We start from the raw sequence: 15,170 nt of genomic DNA on the forward strand, positions 1-15,170 counted from the left end.
AAAAAAAAAAAAAAAAAAAAAAAAAAAATTAAAAGATCCATTTCCTTAGCTTTTTAAAAATTTACATAAGGAAAATTTAAATGGCTTTCCTAAAAATTTCCTAAAAATTTACTTTTTAAAAGAAACAGAGATTGAAATAGCATTTCTTTGACCAGGTTGGCCTTGAACTCAGAGATCTGCTTACTGCTGCTTCCCAGATGTTAAGGTGAAAGGTGTGCACTACCATGAGGCAGTTTTAGAAGAAAGTTGGCTGAGGATATAGCTTATTGGTAAAGCATATGTGTAGCACCGCAAAGCCCTAGATAAAATCCCTGTTACCACAAAAATAATAAAATAAATCAAAGAAGAATTTTTCTGGAAGTAATGATAGACACCTGCAATCTCAACACTTAGGCAGTAAAAACCAGAGGATCAAAGGAGAATCCAAAGCCAAGGATGGGCTTCATAGTTTATTTCAGACCAGCCTGGAATCTAAATCATACATGGTGAAATTACATTTCAGAAACCAAAAGTACTTACATGTGTATGTACATACAAGAAATTATCTCATGCTTTTTAGTTGCATATTTATGTGTGTTTGTGTGTGCACACATATGTGCTTGCAGATACTCATGGAGGTCAGAAAAGAGAATCAGTCCCCTGCAGTTGGAGTAACATGGTTATGAGATGCCCAACATGGGTGCTGGGAACCGAAGTACAGCCCTGTCCAAGAGCAACGGTTAACGCTGTTAACACTGAGCCGTCTTCCAGTCCCTACTCATGCCACTTTTAAATGGAAATCAATATACGTGAGGAATCGTAACGAATTTAGTGAAACATTAAGAAGTGTTCCTTGGTTTTATAGCTGAAAATGTACGTTAAGGGTTGGTGAAATGGCTCAGCAGGTAAAGACACTTTCCACCAAGCCTGATGTCCTGAGTTTGATCTCTGGAACAAACACAGTTGAAAGACTCAACTCCTGAAATTTGCTATGGCATGTATGTACCCACAATGATTAAGCAGGCACAGAGGAAATAAATATATTAAAAGTTAAACACTTACATATGTATCAGTTAAGGACTGGGGATGGCACTCAGTGGTAAAGGGCCCTGGATTTCATTCCTAGTACTGTCAAAATAATGTGAACTAAATCTCAAACATTTACTGTTAAAAGATGAACAATAAAGCCTTTGAAAACTTCAAATTATTAAGATCCAGATTAAATCTTTGATGATCTAAGACATTAATAAACAAGCAAATTTTGTTGTTGTTATATTTTTTTTTAAAGAAAATGCTTATAACTTGAATTTCATTAAATAACCTTTTGCTTATCTAAAAACTTCTGAGTAAAATGTAAGCCAACATGTCAAAAAATAGAATTCGATGTTTTTTAATTTTGAAGTGTGTGTGTATGTGTGTGTGTGTGTGTGTCAGACAGACAGACAGACAGATAGACATTATGGTAGCATGAACACAGTGGTTGTGAGGAGACAGTATGGCATATGTGCAGAGCATTGGTTTAGTGGTGAACCCTGCAGGCATAACTAATGCCAGGGCGGGGAAAGAGGAAAGAATCAGATGATATTTAATGCTAAGGAACTTAGACTGATCCTGTAGATGACTGAGAGACAGGTGATGAGGATGACGATAGTCATATTTCTGTTATACAATTAAAAATAGCAAATCAAAAGTTTTATAATACTTTCATAAAACAATTTAAGCAGTATTATTTCATTTTGGTAAAAGTTGTAAGAGCTATCCCCCCAGGGATAAGGATGGAGCTCATTGCCTGTGTTCTTGCCTGGCATTTGTGAGGCTCTGAATTCAGTCCCAGGCCCTGTACAGAAACAAACAAAATGATGTGTAATTGCCTCTCGGTATCACTGTACTTCATAGCCTCAGATTCAGCCTAGTTTGCTAAAAGAATCTCAATCTCTACTCAACACAGACTTTTCTCCCTTGTTATTCCCTAAACAATAGTGTACAACTATTACATGTTAGGTGTAAGTAGAAAAAAATTTTTAAGTATATGGATGGAAAGGTATGTTAGTTATACACAAATATTCTGCCCTTTTGTAGAAGACAGTTAGTGACCTTAGCTTTGAATATGAAACAAGAGTTTTTTAGTTTTTTTTTAAGATTTATTTATTTATTTCATGTATGTGTGTGTACTATCACTGTCTTCAGACACACCAGAAAGTGGCATTGGATCCCATTACAGATGATTGTGAGCCACCCTGTGGTTGCTGGGAATTGAACTCAGGACCTCTGGAAGAGCAGTCAGTGCTCTTAATCTCTGAGCCATCTTTCCAGCCCAAAACAAGAGTTTCTGTAACTAATTCTGGGCGATACTGAGGAATAGTTATATACATAGAGTGTGTCCAACTATATTGAGATATAGCTTGCAATTATTAAAAATGGGTGTTTTGTCATTGGCTCAGTGTAAATATCTGTGTATACACTTATGAAATCTACCACCCACTGTCAAGTTACTAAAATATCACCCACTTCTTGCTTATGGTCCTAAAGAGAGTAACCACCTCTTCTTTAGCCCCTTTGTCATCTGCAACCTGGCTTCTGTTTTACTAATTTGCCATTTATGAACATGTCAAATAAATAGGCAACATTTACTCTTTTGTCTGCATTAGTTATTTTTCTTGTCAGTGTGGCTAAATACCTGACAAGAAGCAACTAGAATGGGGAGGATTTGTTTGGGCTCACGGATTTTGGGAGGGTATAGCTTATTCTGGTTGTAAAGACATAGCATTGGACAGCTCATTGTGCAGAAAGATTGTGAGGTAGCAGCCTACATTGCCTTGGCAGTCAGGAAACATAACTGCTGGAAACAAAGTTGTGACCTATGGCACACGCACATATAAGCTAAGAGCAGCCCACTTCCTCCAGTTAAGCCCTACATCTTTAGCCTCACAAAACTAACAGGATCAGATGCTCTAACAGGAGCCTGTGGGGACATTTCACATTCAAACCATGGCAGTGTCTAATTTCCTCTGCTCAATCTAATCTTAAAGGTTCATCTCTTCTGTACATGTATCTAATTAAACCAAACACTTACAAAAGATGGGCACACATGACCAGTCTTCTAAGTCCTAGTCCCAAGTTGTGACGCTTTCTGAGTCCACCGTGTCACAGTGTGTTTACTCATTTATATCTATTGTGAGACATTGGTTGTTTCCTATTACTGATCCATTTTTTAATTGTTTTTACATTTGTTTATTGCAGAGTGTGAGTGTATGCATGTGAACATGTACGTGTTGTGGTGTGAGTGTATAGGTCAGAAGAAAGCTTTGAGGAGCCAGTTGTCTCCTTCAACCGTGTGGATTCTGGGAAATAAACTTGGTTAGTGTTAGATTGGAGGCAAGTGCCTTTACCTACTGAACCACCTTGTCAGTTTCTGGCTACTGACTCTCAGATATGTGGTATGGTGGTGTCTTGTTTAACTTGCCTTTCCATCATGATTGCTGACACTATTTTTGTGTGGTCATTGGTCATTTCTCTGTTTTTAATGAAATACATGGTCAGATCTGTTTTCATTGAGCAGGGGGAGGAGACAGTTCCCTTGGCCTTGTAAGTGATGTGCACTGACACTAGCATAGATATCCTCTATGCCTACTGGTACAGAAATGGGTATTAATCAGAGTTCTGACTTTTTTTTTTAAAGAAAAAATTCAGAGATGCTTAGGAGCTGACTTAAAAGTATAAACAGAAAAAAGTGTCCTACATAAAATATTATTGAGTTGATTGTAGCTTTTATAAAGTCTTGATTTTTTTTTTAAATTCAGAACTGTCTTTCCCTTTCAGAGTTGCTTTCTCCAGCAGTCAAAAAGTGTTTGGTCAGGGATTATAGATTTCAAATTAACTTTGAGTACTTTTTATGAAGTTTCAAAAGGAAAATGTTGTCTTTAAAAATCAGCTTTTACTTGCCTATAGTTTCTAGGTACCAAAACTGGAGGACAGAGCAGTTTCAGTACTATGTTTTGTTTATTTATTAGGCAGTGTTTCACTTGTTACCCCTGGCTTATCTAGAGCTCACAGAGACCCTCCTGCCTATGGAATGAGGGGATTAAAGGCATGTATCACCACACCCAGCACTGTCCTGTTTTTTTAGTATTTTATTTTAATTTGTGCGTGTGTGTATGCACATGTGCACATGTGTGCATGCTTATAGAAGCCAGAAGAAGGCATAAGATCCTCTAGAATTGGAGTTACAGGTAGTTGTGAGCTGCCTGCTATGGGCTCTGGGAATCAGACTTCAATCTTTTTATAAGAAGAGCAAGAACTCTGAACTATGGAACCATCTCTTCAGCCTTTACAATTGCTTTGGTATGATTGTTGTGGTCAAAATTTGTTGTCATTTTATCATCTTAAAGGTTTAATTGGAGAATTGCTAATAAAATAGCCATAAAGGATATAGAATTCCTGTTTTAATCATTGGTTATTCTTACACTTCATTAATCGTGACAATTTTGGTTTTGTTATTTACTTTATTGCAGTGTACCATTTTGGAGTGGGGGTTTGGAGGTACAAAGGCAAAAAAGAGGCATAAACAGTAAGAGTGCACAATATAACCTTTGGGAGAAAGTAGTGTGCAGAGGAACATATCTGCCTTGATATTCATTGATAGAAGATTAAAAATTGCAAATAAGTGGACTTAATTTTTAGTTCAAGTAGTTAGAAACCAAGGAAATAGGAAAGAGTGCGTAAATTTCCTAATAGGAAGACTAGATAATCATGACATCAATGGATGGGTCTTTTAAAGTAGACAAAGCTATGGTAAGTTAGTTAAGCCATCTATGCAGACCCACAAGTGCAGACCCAGATTGAAGTCATCTGTTCAGCCTTTGAAGAGCTTTACATGATGGAGGTCAGCTTGACTGTAAGGAAAGACACAGGGACCTGGAAAACTTAAAACTGTGGGAGCTTATCCTAAGAAAACACTGTCCAACATTACTACATTTATCTTGTGAATCCATAACTTTAAATTTTCATCTCAGATTTTTAACGTAGTTCCTGAAACAAAGGATTTGAATCTCTAAAGTAGCATGATAACTAATGGGTGGGCAGATCTTCTGTCATGTAATTATTATAATGGATTTTATGCTGTGTTAGAAGAAACTTTCAAAAGTGAAACAGTTCATTTGCAGTTGTAAATACCATGATATTTGAAGTATGCTTTAGAAAAAAGGAATATTATTTTTATCCATAATAAGATTGAAAGATATCTGGGAAAAGATTTTTCTTCATGTTTCTTTAGTGTTTTTATTTAATGTAAGTGGTTTTTTTGCCATTTTATTTTCACTTGAAAGTGTTTTCCTACATAGATGTTACTGCAAATTCCTATGAACCAGGAAAAAAATTAATTTTTTTTTTTTATTTCTTTAGGTACAAACTGTCTTAAAGCCAGTCCATCAGAAGGAAGGACAAGAATTAACTGCTTTGTTGAATGCTCCACATATTCAGGTAGAAAAGGGCAGAATATTGTTTATGTTTCCAGTATTCCCTTTTTATTTAAATCACAATTTCCTAGAGTTGCAAGAGATCTAGTCATGCAGTTTTTAACCCGCTCTGCAAAGTAATTATTGCTGGGGTGTACATTTCCATATGTAAAACTATACAAATTGTGTTTTTAAATAGCTTATTTTAAAAACTGGCAAAAGTCCCTTACATATTTTATGGTGTTTTAGGCCCTTATGGTGAGGAAACTATACAGAAATAAGTCATGTACTTACTTTTTGTACTGTGGGTTTCTTTGAAACAGGCACTTTTACTGGCCCATGATAAGGTTGCTGAGCAGGAAATGCAGCTAGAGCCCATTACAGATGAGAGAGCATATGAAAGTATCGGCCATTATGGGGGAGAAACTGTAAAAATAGTTCGTATAGAAAAGGCTCGGGATATTCCATTGGTAAGTGTTCTCATGTCTGATCTGAGATTGTTTCCTATGCAAAGACCTCATATGGTGTACAGTTGAAGATTTTTCTCTTTGTGGGTTAATTTGTTGTAATTGTAATATGCTCTTGCTCAAAATTCTTATTTGGTTGAAAAACTAATTTCGTTACCTTTTCTTATAATTGAATAAAAATAATAACTTATGAAATACTTACCGAGGATTTCATAGACGAGAAAACTAATTTTCCAACATACTCTTTACAACAGTTAGAAAATCTGTTTCTGAGCTAGGTACATGATTTAATTGGAACATTCTTGGCCCACAAGCATGAGGATTGTGAGGTTGTACCCTAGCACCTATGTGAAAAGCCAAGAATGATGACTTATGTCTGTAATCCCAGCTCTGTACCAACAGGAAGACTTCTCTGGAGTGTCCAGGCTAGCCACCAGCCTAGCCAAATCAGTCAGTTCCAGGTTAAGTGACTTTGCTCCAAATATGAGATGGAGAGAGATTGAAGACTTCCAGCACACACATGCGCAGTGAAACACACACACATGCATGCACGCACGCACGTACGCAATAATAGAGTAATAAAAATATTTTTTAAAAAGACTGTATAAGTACTTTATGTAACTGGTTCCTTCTTGAAGAATAAATGGAAAAATCATAACAATATTAAAGTTAAATACTTAAGAAAATTAGGAGGTTTTTTTTTAAAGATTTGTTTATTCATTATGTGTATGTGTCTGAGTGTGTATACGTGTACCACATGCATGCAGGTGACTGCAGAGGACAGAGGTGAGTTGGATCCCCTGGCTTGAGTCACAGTGGTTTGTAAGCGGTGCAGTGTGGGTGCTGGAAACAGAATCTCTGTGCTTTGCAGGAAGGAGTGCTGTTAACACTGAGCCCTAGGAAATAAGTTCTATCTTGTTTTACTGTTCTAGCTTCTGAGTATACACGTTCCCACTGTTCTTCCAGACTTGTATAGTAAATACTAGTATTTAATACATTTGGCTGCAGCTCTGTTTAACATTTCCATAGTTAGCCATACTGCTATTTATCACTTAACTATATTTTGAGTTTTAAGAAATTTTTTATAATTAGACACTATGTTAATTAGTTATGCCTAGATGATTTCTAGCTATTGTAATAGAATCCAGCAGAAAAAAATTTGATTTTATGTCTTTAAACACAGAATATATTTTTTTCTGCTATTATATGCTTCAGAAGTCTGTATACTTCAGAATTTTAATGAATAAAGTATCTCTGAGCTGGGCAGTGGTGGCGCACGCCTTTAATCCCAGCACTTGGGAGGCAGAGGCAGGCAGATTTCTGAGTTCGAGGTCAGCCTGGCCTATAGAGTGAGTTCCAGGACAGCCAGGGCTCCACAGAAAAATCCTGTCTCGAAAAACCAAAGGGAAAAAAAAATCCAAAGTATCTCTGAAATAGAAATGTTTGGTGGGGAATGCTTAGCTTTCATGTTACAATTACAGTTGTTACTGTAGCAATGTGAGTAAATTTTTTTTTCTTAAGATAAACTAAGGGGCTAGTCTTATTAGGTTCAAAAAATAAAATTTAAAAATGAAATGCTTAACAAAAAATACATTTTTATGTTTAAATTAGATATTGGGTGTTTTTAGGGTGCCACAGTTCGTAATGAGATGGATTCTGTCATCATAAGCCGGATAGTGAAAGGAGGTGCCGCAGAGAAGAGTGGCCTCCTACATGAAGGAGACGAAGTTCTAGAGATCAACGGCATTGAAATCCGGGGGAAAGATGTCAATGAGGTTTTTGACTTATTGGTACGTTCAGACTGTAGAATATTTGATTTATTTAACAGCCTGTTTTGTTATTAAACTTAGATTATTAAAGAGCATTTTTTAAAATAGCCGATGAAGTAGTTTTTAGCCTAACTTTTACAGGATTTGTTCATTCTTGTTTTGGTTTGGGGTTTATTTTTATTTACTTTGAGCTTTGTTACAAATTTTATTTCTACTTTTACTGTTTTTTAAAGATTTGTTTCTATGTGTGTCTGCACACCTGTGCATGCCTGGTAAATTAAATTAAAACCCAGTTTCTTATTCTCACTAGCTATAGTTGAACAGGATTTATTGTGTAGTTATTGGCTGTCATCTGAGATAGCCACTGCGCATTCCTGTTGAGCAAGTTCCGCTGGGCAGTGCTAGTATAATTAGGTGTTCATTTCTAATCACCTTCTTAAAAATAACTTTCTAGGATTTACTTATTTTATGCCTTATAGGTGTTTTGCTTGCATGTATGTATGTGCTCCACATACATGCCTTGTATATGAGAAAGTCGGAAAAAGACATTGGATCTCTTAAAGCTGGAGCTACATATGGTTGTAAGCCAAAATATGGATACTGGGAATCAACTGAGATCCTCTGCAAGGGCCACAAGTGCTCTTAACTGAGGAACCATCTTTTGTTGTTGCTTTTTGTTTGTTTGCTTTGAGGTCTTACTATGAAGTCCTAGCTGACCAGGAACTCACTATGTAGACTAGGCTAGTCTCAAACACAGAGATATACCTGTCCATGTCTCCTAAGTGCTGGGATTAAAGGCCTGTGCCACCATGCTTAGCCTAATTGTCTTGAAAATGATGTTTAATCATATTGTATATAACACAAATTATGATTTTTCTTTTTCTTTTTGGAGGCAAGGTCTGAAGTAAAATGCACTGTATAGCCCAGCCTTTTTGGTGATTCTCCTCCCATGGCATCAGGCAGTCCTCCCATCTACAAACCAGTGTGTATATTCTTAATTATTTAACATGAGTTGTTACAGAGTGTGTCTACTACCTACCGTTATCTATTGTAAAAACTAGAAAATATCCATATCCCTATTTCCACCATATATATACACACACGCACGCACGCACGTATGTCCTTTGAGAATGAGTGTCAGAGGTGGTTGAGGTATGTATTTCTGCTTGTAGCTCTGCTAGAACAAAGTGCCATTGATCGTCACTCCGAGATCATGTGATTGGTACTGTCTTACGTTGAGCACTGTTCCTTGTTCTGTCAGTATGAAAAGTTATGAAGAGTGCTGTCTAGGCTGGATTTGTCTGAACACAGCTAGTGCTGAACTGGGCAGTAATAACGAATCTAGCTGCACAACTTGATACAGTAAACAGTGGACAGGAAGACTAAATAAAGTAGCTAGGAATGGGAAACATTTTTCTATAGGCCTGAGGGAGTTCTGCCATCATCCTATTTAGAGATTGTTAATTATGAGATCCTGGAAGAGTTTAGAAGTACTTTAACCTTTCTGTTACAGTCTGATATGCACGGAACTTTGACATTTGTTCTGATTCCTAGTCAACAGATCAAGCCCCCTCCTGCCAAAGAAACTGTAGTAAGTAATTTTCAAATATTTATTGTATATTCCTTTTTGACTTCTGTCTACAGAAATTTAATACAGTGTGGTCAAGTAAAAACAAAGAAATCGTGTAATTGTATTTAAATAAGTATAAAACAGCAACATTTAAAATTTAGTAAACTCTGAACTTTTTAAAAGTAAAATATACAACACAGTTCAATTTCACACTTTTTATTATTAACATTGTTGTTTGTCTTCAGCTATAATAGAGTTTCACTCAGTCACATAGAGGACGATACTTTTACAAGTATGTGTAAGTTTTGATCACTGTGGTGTGTTTCAATATGTTCAATATTAACACAGCTTTATTAAATGATAGACTTGATTACTGTACAATTCAGCAATTCCTGGTAAGTATATATTTAAGAGAATTGTAATCAAATACTCATAGAATAATTCATACATGGATATTCATACTGGTATTATTTATAAGACCCAAAATGTAAAAACAACTTAAAAATAGCCACAGCCACCAGCAGTAATTTGAAAATTACCTTTCTGTACACTGAGATATTATTTGATTAAAAAGGGCTGATGTGTGAGAATATGCTACAAAATAGATGAGCTTGAAATTTTTAATGGCAATCACAAGGCCTTTACAGGTTTATTTATATACAATATTCAAAATAGGTTAAGTCCATAGAAACAGAAATTTTTCAGTGTCTTCTTAGATGTACAGTTGAGGAATGGGGAGAGAATGGGAATAGCCCCTTATCAGTATTGGGTATAGAAGGCTGAAAATATTCTAGCAATATCAGTGGAAAGCCTCATAAACTATGTAGCATATTAATTACATCATAAGCAATTAAAAATGAGGCTTTAAGGTCTGAGAGTGACATGGAAACCTGATCTTCCTTTATATATTTGTACTCTTTTTTATTGTTATTTTCGTACAGTGAGTGTATAACTATTGTCACAGTTTCCCCATACATTTCATACATGTATAGCTTGTGCTTTGCTCACATTCACCTCTACATCCATTATTTTTAGTTTTTGAAAAATTCTAACCACTTGAAAAAGACCAGTTTTATTTTTTGTTGTCTTTCACCACAGGTGTGTTGTTTTATTTGGCTCTTTCTGTTTTCTGTTATCTTTTTCCAGAACATATTGCAGTCACTGTTGCATCTGCAGCCTTTTTTCTGTTTAGAATTCTTTGTAGGAAGGGATATGAGGAAACAGACTTGCCTTCTGAATTCAGTCATTCTCTGTGCTTGCTATGCCTTCTCATGTGTCTGTCCTGTAAATAAGCCTCAAGTGTGGAAAGAGGCTGTGCACACTGAGAAGACACAGCTGAGGAAGGCTGGAACATGCTCTCCTCTAACTGTTCCTCATAGTCCAGCCTTGCTGAGGAAATGATGTTTGCCCTTTGACAATGAGTGTCAGAGGTTGAGGTATATCTTATCAGCTTTCCTTTTCTTCTGTTCTTGCAGTCTGGAATTACCTTTAATAACAGTTATTTCTTTTACAGTTACACATTTTTTTAAGGTGGGGGAGAGATATGCACTACAGTATATATATGGTCATCAGAGAATCGGTTCTCTTCTTCCACCATGTGGGTCCCAGGAATCAAACTCAGGTCATCAGGTTTGGCAGCAAGCCCCTGTACCCACTGAGGTATCTTGCTGGCCCGTTAGTTACTTTAATAGATAAAACTAGCATGCTGTATTGATACTGCTTCTTCTCAGTTAATGTTGTATGTTGTCACTTGTTTTCAGCAAATGCCAAATCAGAGTACTGAAATCATTCATTCATCACCGCTGGTGGTTATTTTGGGATTTTGGGGACAGGGTAGTGTTGGCCATCCTGGAACTCGCTCTGTACACCAGCTTGCCTTGAACTCACAGAGATCTGCCTCTGTCTCACAAGTGTTGGCATTAAAGGTGTGCATAACTATGCCTGACACTTGTTTGTTTTTTTATAAACATAAGAATGAAATATCTAGGGATGGTGGCTCATAACTAATCCCAGCATTTGAGAAGCTGAGATCAAACAATCACTGCAAGTTGGAGGGTAGCCTGGGTTAGTGGGGTGGGAAAAAAAACTTAAAAAGAAGTAGCCTATCCTGTGGAGCCCATTGGACTTCTACCTTCAGTTACTACAAATAAAGGCTCAGCTGCCTGTGATCCATTTCAGATGTGTCCAGACATGCTTGTCCTACAAACATAGGACGCCCTCTGTGACGTGACAGTCCTCCATGTTCCAGCTGCTTAAATCACCGAGGCTGGGAAATGAGTTGGGCAGGCTAGGGTAAACGGAAAAGGATCCTTGAGTGATTTTCTTGCCTTTGGAAGAGATGATAAGGCTGTGTCCATCCCTCACTTGTCTTTTGAGTTTTCTTGGTGTGATAGAGGACAGTAGGTCATAAGACCTTTCTGTCTAACACCCAACTGTCTATCAGTGCAGAGTGCAGAGGCCGAAAGTCTGGGGTGTTGTTAAGGATTCAGCCTTTTTTTTTTTCTGTCTCCAGCCTCTAAAGCTTTTATTCTCTGTACATTTTCATTCTTTTTCTTTTTAATTGAATATTTTCTTTATTTCAGTCTTTTGGTGGTGGTGCACTCCTATCCCAGCATTTGGGATGTGAGGCAGGCAGATCTTTGAAATCTGAAGCCAGCCTGGTCTACATAGGATATTTCAGGACACCAAGGGTTACAAAGTAAAACCCTGTCTCAAAAACAAGAACAGGAGTTCAGCCTTTTAAAGTATCTGTAGGGGCACTCCAGTAATATACTTTGCATAACAATGTTGGGTATTGCTTTCAGACAATGAGTTAATAAAATCTGTTAAAGTAAGACTTAAATTTTTACTTTTTTGGTTCCCAGGGTTTGGGGACACACACATACAAAAACAAAAACAAACAAAAAAAACAAAAAAAAACAAAAAAAAACAATTTAAATAGATTTTGGAAGTAATTTTTCACCCAGTTTCTAAAACAATTCTAGTTCATACGTTTTTGTTATACTGAGTTGATAATTTTGTATGTGTGTTCTTTGTAAGCACCATTCCAGCAGTGTTTTTGATTCCCTGCTATCCCATAGAACTTTTTAAAACTCATTTTGGTACTGAGTATTCAAGATTTTAATCTAATGTCTATTTACACATCAAGAATAGAGGGGTCCTTAGGCTTGCCCTGCAATGTTGTAACTTCTTAAGTATTTAAAAGCCTGTTGTGCATCTGTGTCTGACTTTAAAAGTATTAATAATCATTAGCTACATCTGTGATAAAAAGTGTTTATTCTGGCTTACTTAGAAATGATAAACATTTAAAGTGTTAACATCTTAAGCAAAAAAAAAAAGTTCCTTGGGTAGATAAATAGTTACCTTAGTTACATACATAGAACCCCACTTTCAAATTAAAACAAGTATCTTTTACATATTTGTAAATACCACCCAGTCAAAGACCCAGACGGCACTAGCATCTAATAACTCCACCTATGTCCCCTTTAGCCCGTGTCCACCTTGTAGTCAACCCCACACCCAGCATAAACATTTTCCTCATTGATAGAAACATTCAATTCCTTCATACTTTGTTTTCTGTAAATGGATCACATAGTTTTGGATCAAATAAGAGTTTTTTCCCCAGTGATCATCCTGATTTAGATCATTTCTCAGTGTGGACATACTACTTACATGCACTTTAAAAAGAAACACTAAGGAATTAAGGCACAGCTACACTGGTCATGAAATCAGCTTGCTGTGACAGCCCCAGGGCAGCTAACACTTGCTTACATGGAACCTGGTGACATGAATCTACCTCTTCTCATAGTAGTGGTTTAGAAGCTGCATGCCTTACTGAGAGTCATTGTTTTCACAGGTCAGACCGCTTCTATTCTGGTCACCTTACCTTTGTGGCAACTCTGTATCTCAATTTGTTAGCTGTTAGCATTCGCCCAGTTTGAACTGCTTCTACTTGTTCATAGTCTACAGAGATGTCAATAGATAAGCTTAAACAAATCCTACCCTAAAGTGCTGTTAACTGGATGTCCTGTCAGTCCACTTCTCTGCACTGATGTAACACATAAGTTACATTTGGGCTGGATATTTTGTTTTACAGTTTTATTATTCTTGCTCTTATACTTGTACCCTTTATATGTTTCAGATCCATGTGAAAGCTCATTTTGACTATGACCCCTCAGATGACCCTTATGTTCCGTGTCGAGAGTTAGGGCTGTCTTTTCAAAAAGGAGATATACTTCATGTGATCAGTCAAGAAGATCCAAATTGGTGGCAGGCCTATAGAGAGGGAGACGAAGATAATCAGCCTCTAGCTGGACTTGTTCCAGGTAAGAGACAAGACTGAAAGCACCTAAAGGACTGAGGGTCCAGCCCTGTGGTGGAACATGCACTTAACTGTGTAGAGGCCTGGAATCAAAGCTGTTGCATCTCTTCCCTTAGGATATTTTAAGATAGATAACTGACAAGATGAAGTTTGATCACGTTAAAACCTTTTACGTTAAAATCGTAATCCATTAGGGACTAGAGAGATGGCTCAGTGGTTAAGAGTACTAGCTGCTCTCCCAGAAGACAGAGGTTCAGTTCCCAGTACCCACATGGCATCTCACAGCTGTCTGTAACTTTCAGTTCCAGGGGATCTGACACCCTCACCCAGACATACATGCAAGCAAAACACCAGTGCACATAAAATAAAAATAAATATATCATTTGCCAAGTGTGATGATGCATGCTTTTAATGCTAGCACTCAGGAGGCAGTTGGGTCTCTATGAGTTCTAGGCCAGCCTGGTCTACAGAGTGAGTTTCAGGACAGTTGGAGCTACATAGTAAGATGCTGTCTCAAAAAACAAAACAAAAAAACCAAACCAAAACAAAAAAATCTTATAATCCATTGAGGAAAAATGTGTTGTCTATTTGTGTCATTGTAGCAAAGGTAGAAATGAAATAAATCATTATCACACATTTATGAATAATACATACAAATAAGTATGTTGCATGGTATGTTGAAATCAGAACATGAATGATTACCTGTGTACTACTTGAAGTTAATGTCTAGAATTCATGTGTTTGATTTGAGATAATCCTCAGTGACAACCATTTTATGTCCCAGCGTGGTACTACAAAGTACCATGTAGTGATGGTCATTAAAAAGTTTTTTAAAGGTGAACTATTAAATTTTCTGATATTTGTTTATTGTTTATCTTTTTATAATAAGTGATAAATAATATATATGGTTAGATTGATAAGCAGGGTCAAAACAAACCTTTGCAGGCTTAGACTAGAAAGATGACTCACTGACTGAGACTTGATACTGCTTTCTTAAAGGACCCACGTTTGGTTCCCAGTGTCCGCGTTGCACACACCCCACATAGACATATATATAAAATTAAAAATAAACCTTCTCTTTAAAGGGGGCATTGTAGGCTATATGTCTTAGCCTGAATTATTCTTTTGTTAGCAGAAGGTTTGGAAGGCAGTATGAAAAATTACTTCTAGTATTTTCTCTTTGATTAAAACTATGTTTATCAAAACAAAACAAAACAAAAAAAGCCGAGCAGTGGTGGTGCACGCCTTTAATCCCAGCACTTGGGAGGCAGAGGCAGGTGGATTTCTGAGTTCGAGGCCAGCCTGGTCTACAAAGTGAGTTCCAGGACAGCCAGGACTACACAGAGAAACCCTGTCTCGAAAAACCAAAAAAATAAATAAATAAATAAATGTATGTATGTATGTATGTATGTATGTATGTATGTGTGTATGTATGTTTATCCTTCTGTTGTTTCTTTTTGTGTTGTTAGGCAAAAGCTTTCAGCAGCAAAGGGAAGCCATGAAGCAAACTATAGAAGAAGATAAGGAGCCAGAAAAATCAGGTTAGACACTTACATTTGCTAAAAGCAAGAAAGAGACTTTGGGATTTCATCTGGAACTATGTTGAATTTA

General features: G+C 36.8%; 1 protein-coding gene across 1 annotated transcript in view; it reads left to right on the forward strand.

Moving 5' to 3' along the window:
• Mpp5 (membrane palmitoylated protein 5) overlaps positions 1–15,170 on the forward strand; it is an 89,677-nt gene that overhangs the window by 59,965 nt on the left and 14,542 nt on the right. The window contains exons 5-10 of the mRNA XM_028752084.1: positions 5,380–5,457; positions 5,756–5,902; positions 7,528–7,689; positions 9,182–9,259; positions 13,380–13,563; positions 15,029–15,100. Coding sequence (XP_028607917.1) covers positions 5,380–5,457; positions 5,756–5,902; positions 7,528–7,689; positions 9,182–9,259; positions 13,380–13,563; positions 15,029–15,100 — 721 coding nt within the window. The remainder of the gene's footprint in view (positions 1–5,379; positions 5,458–5,755; positions 5,903–7,527; positions 7,690–9,181; positions 9,260–13,379; positions 13,564–15,028; positions 15,101–15,170) is intronic.

This window comes from Grammomys surdaster, unplaced genomic scaffold (genome assembly GCF_004785775.1).
Source record: "Grammomys surdaster isolate TR1022 unplaced genomic scaffold, NIH_TR_1.0 127, whole genome shotgun sequence".
Classification (NCBI taxonomy): domain Eukaryota; kingdom Metazoa; phylum Chordata; class Mammalia; order Rodentia; family Muridae; genus Grammomys; species Grammomys surdaster.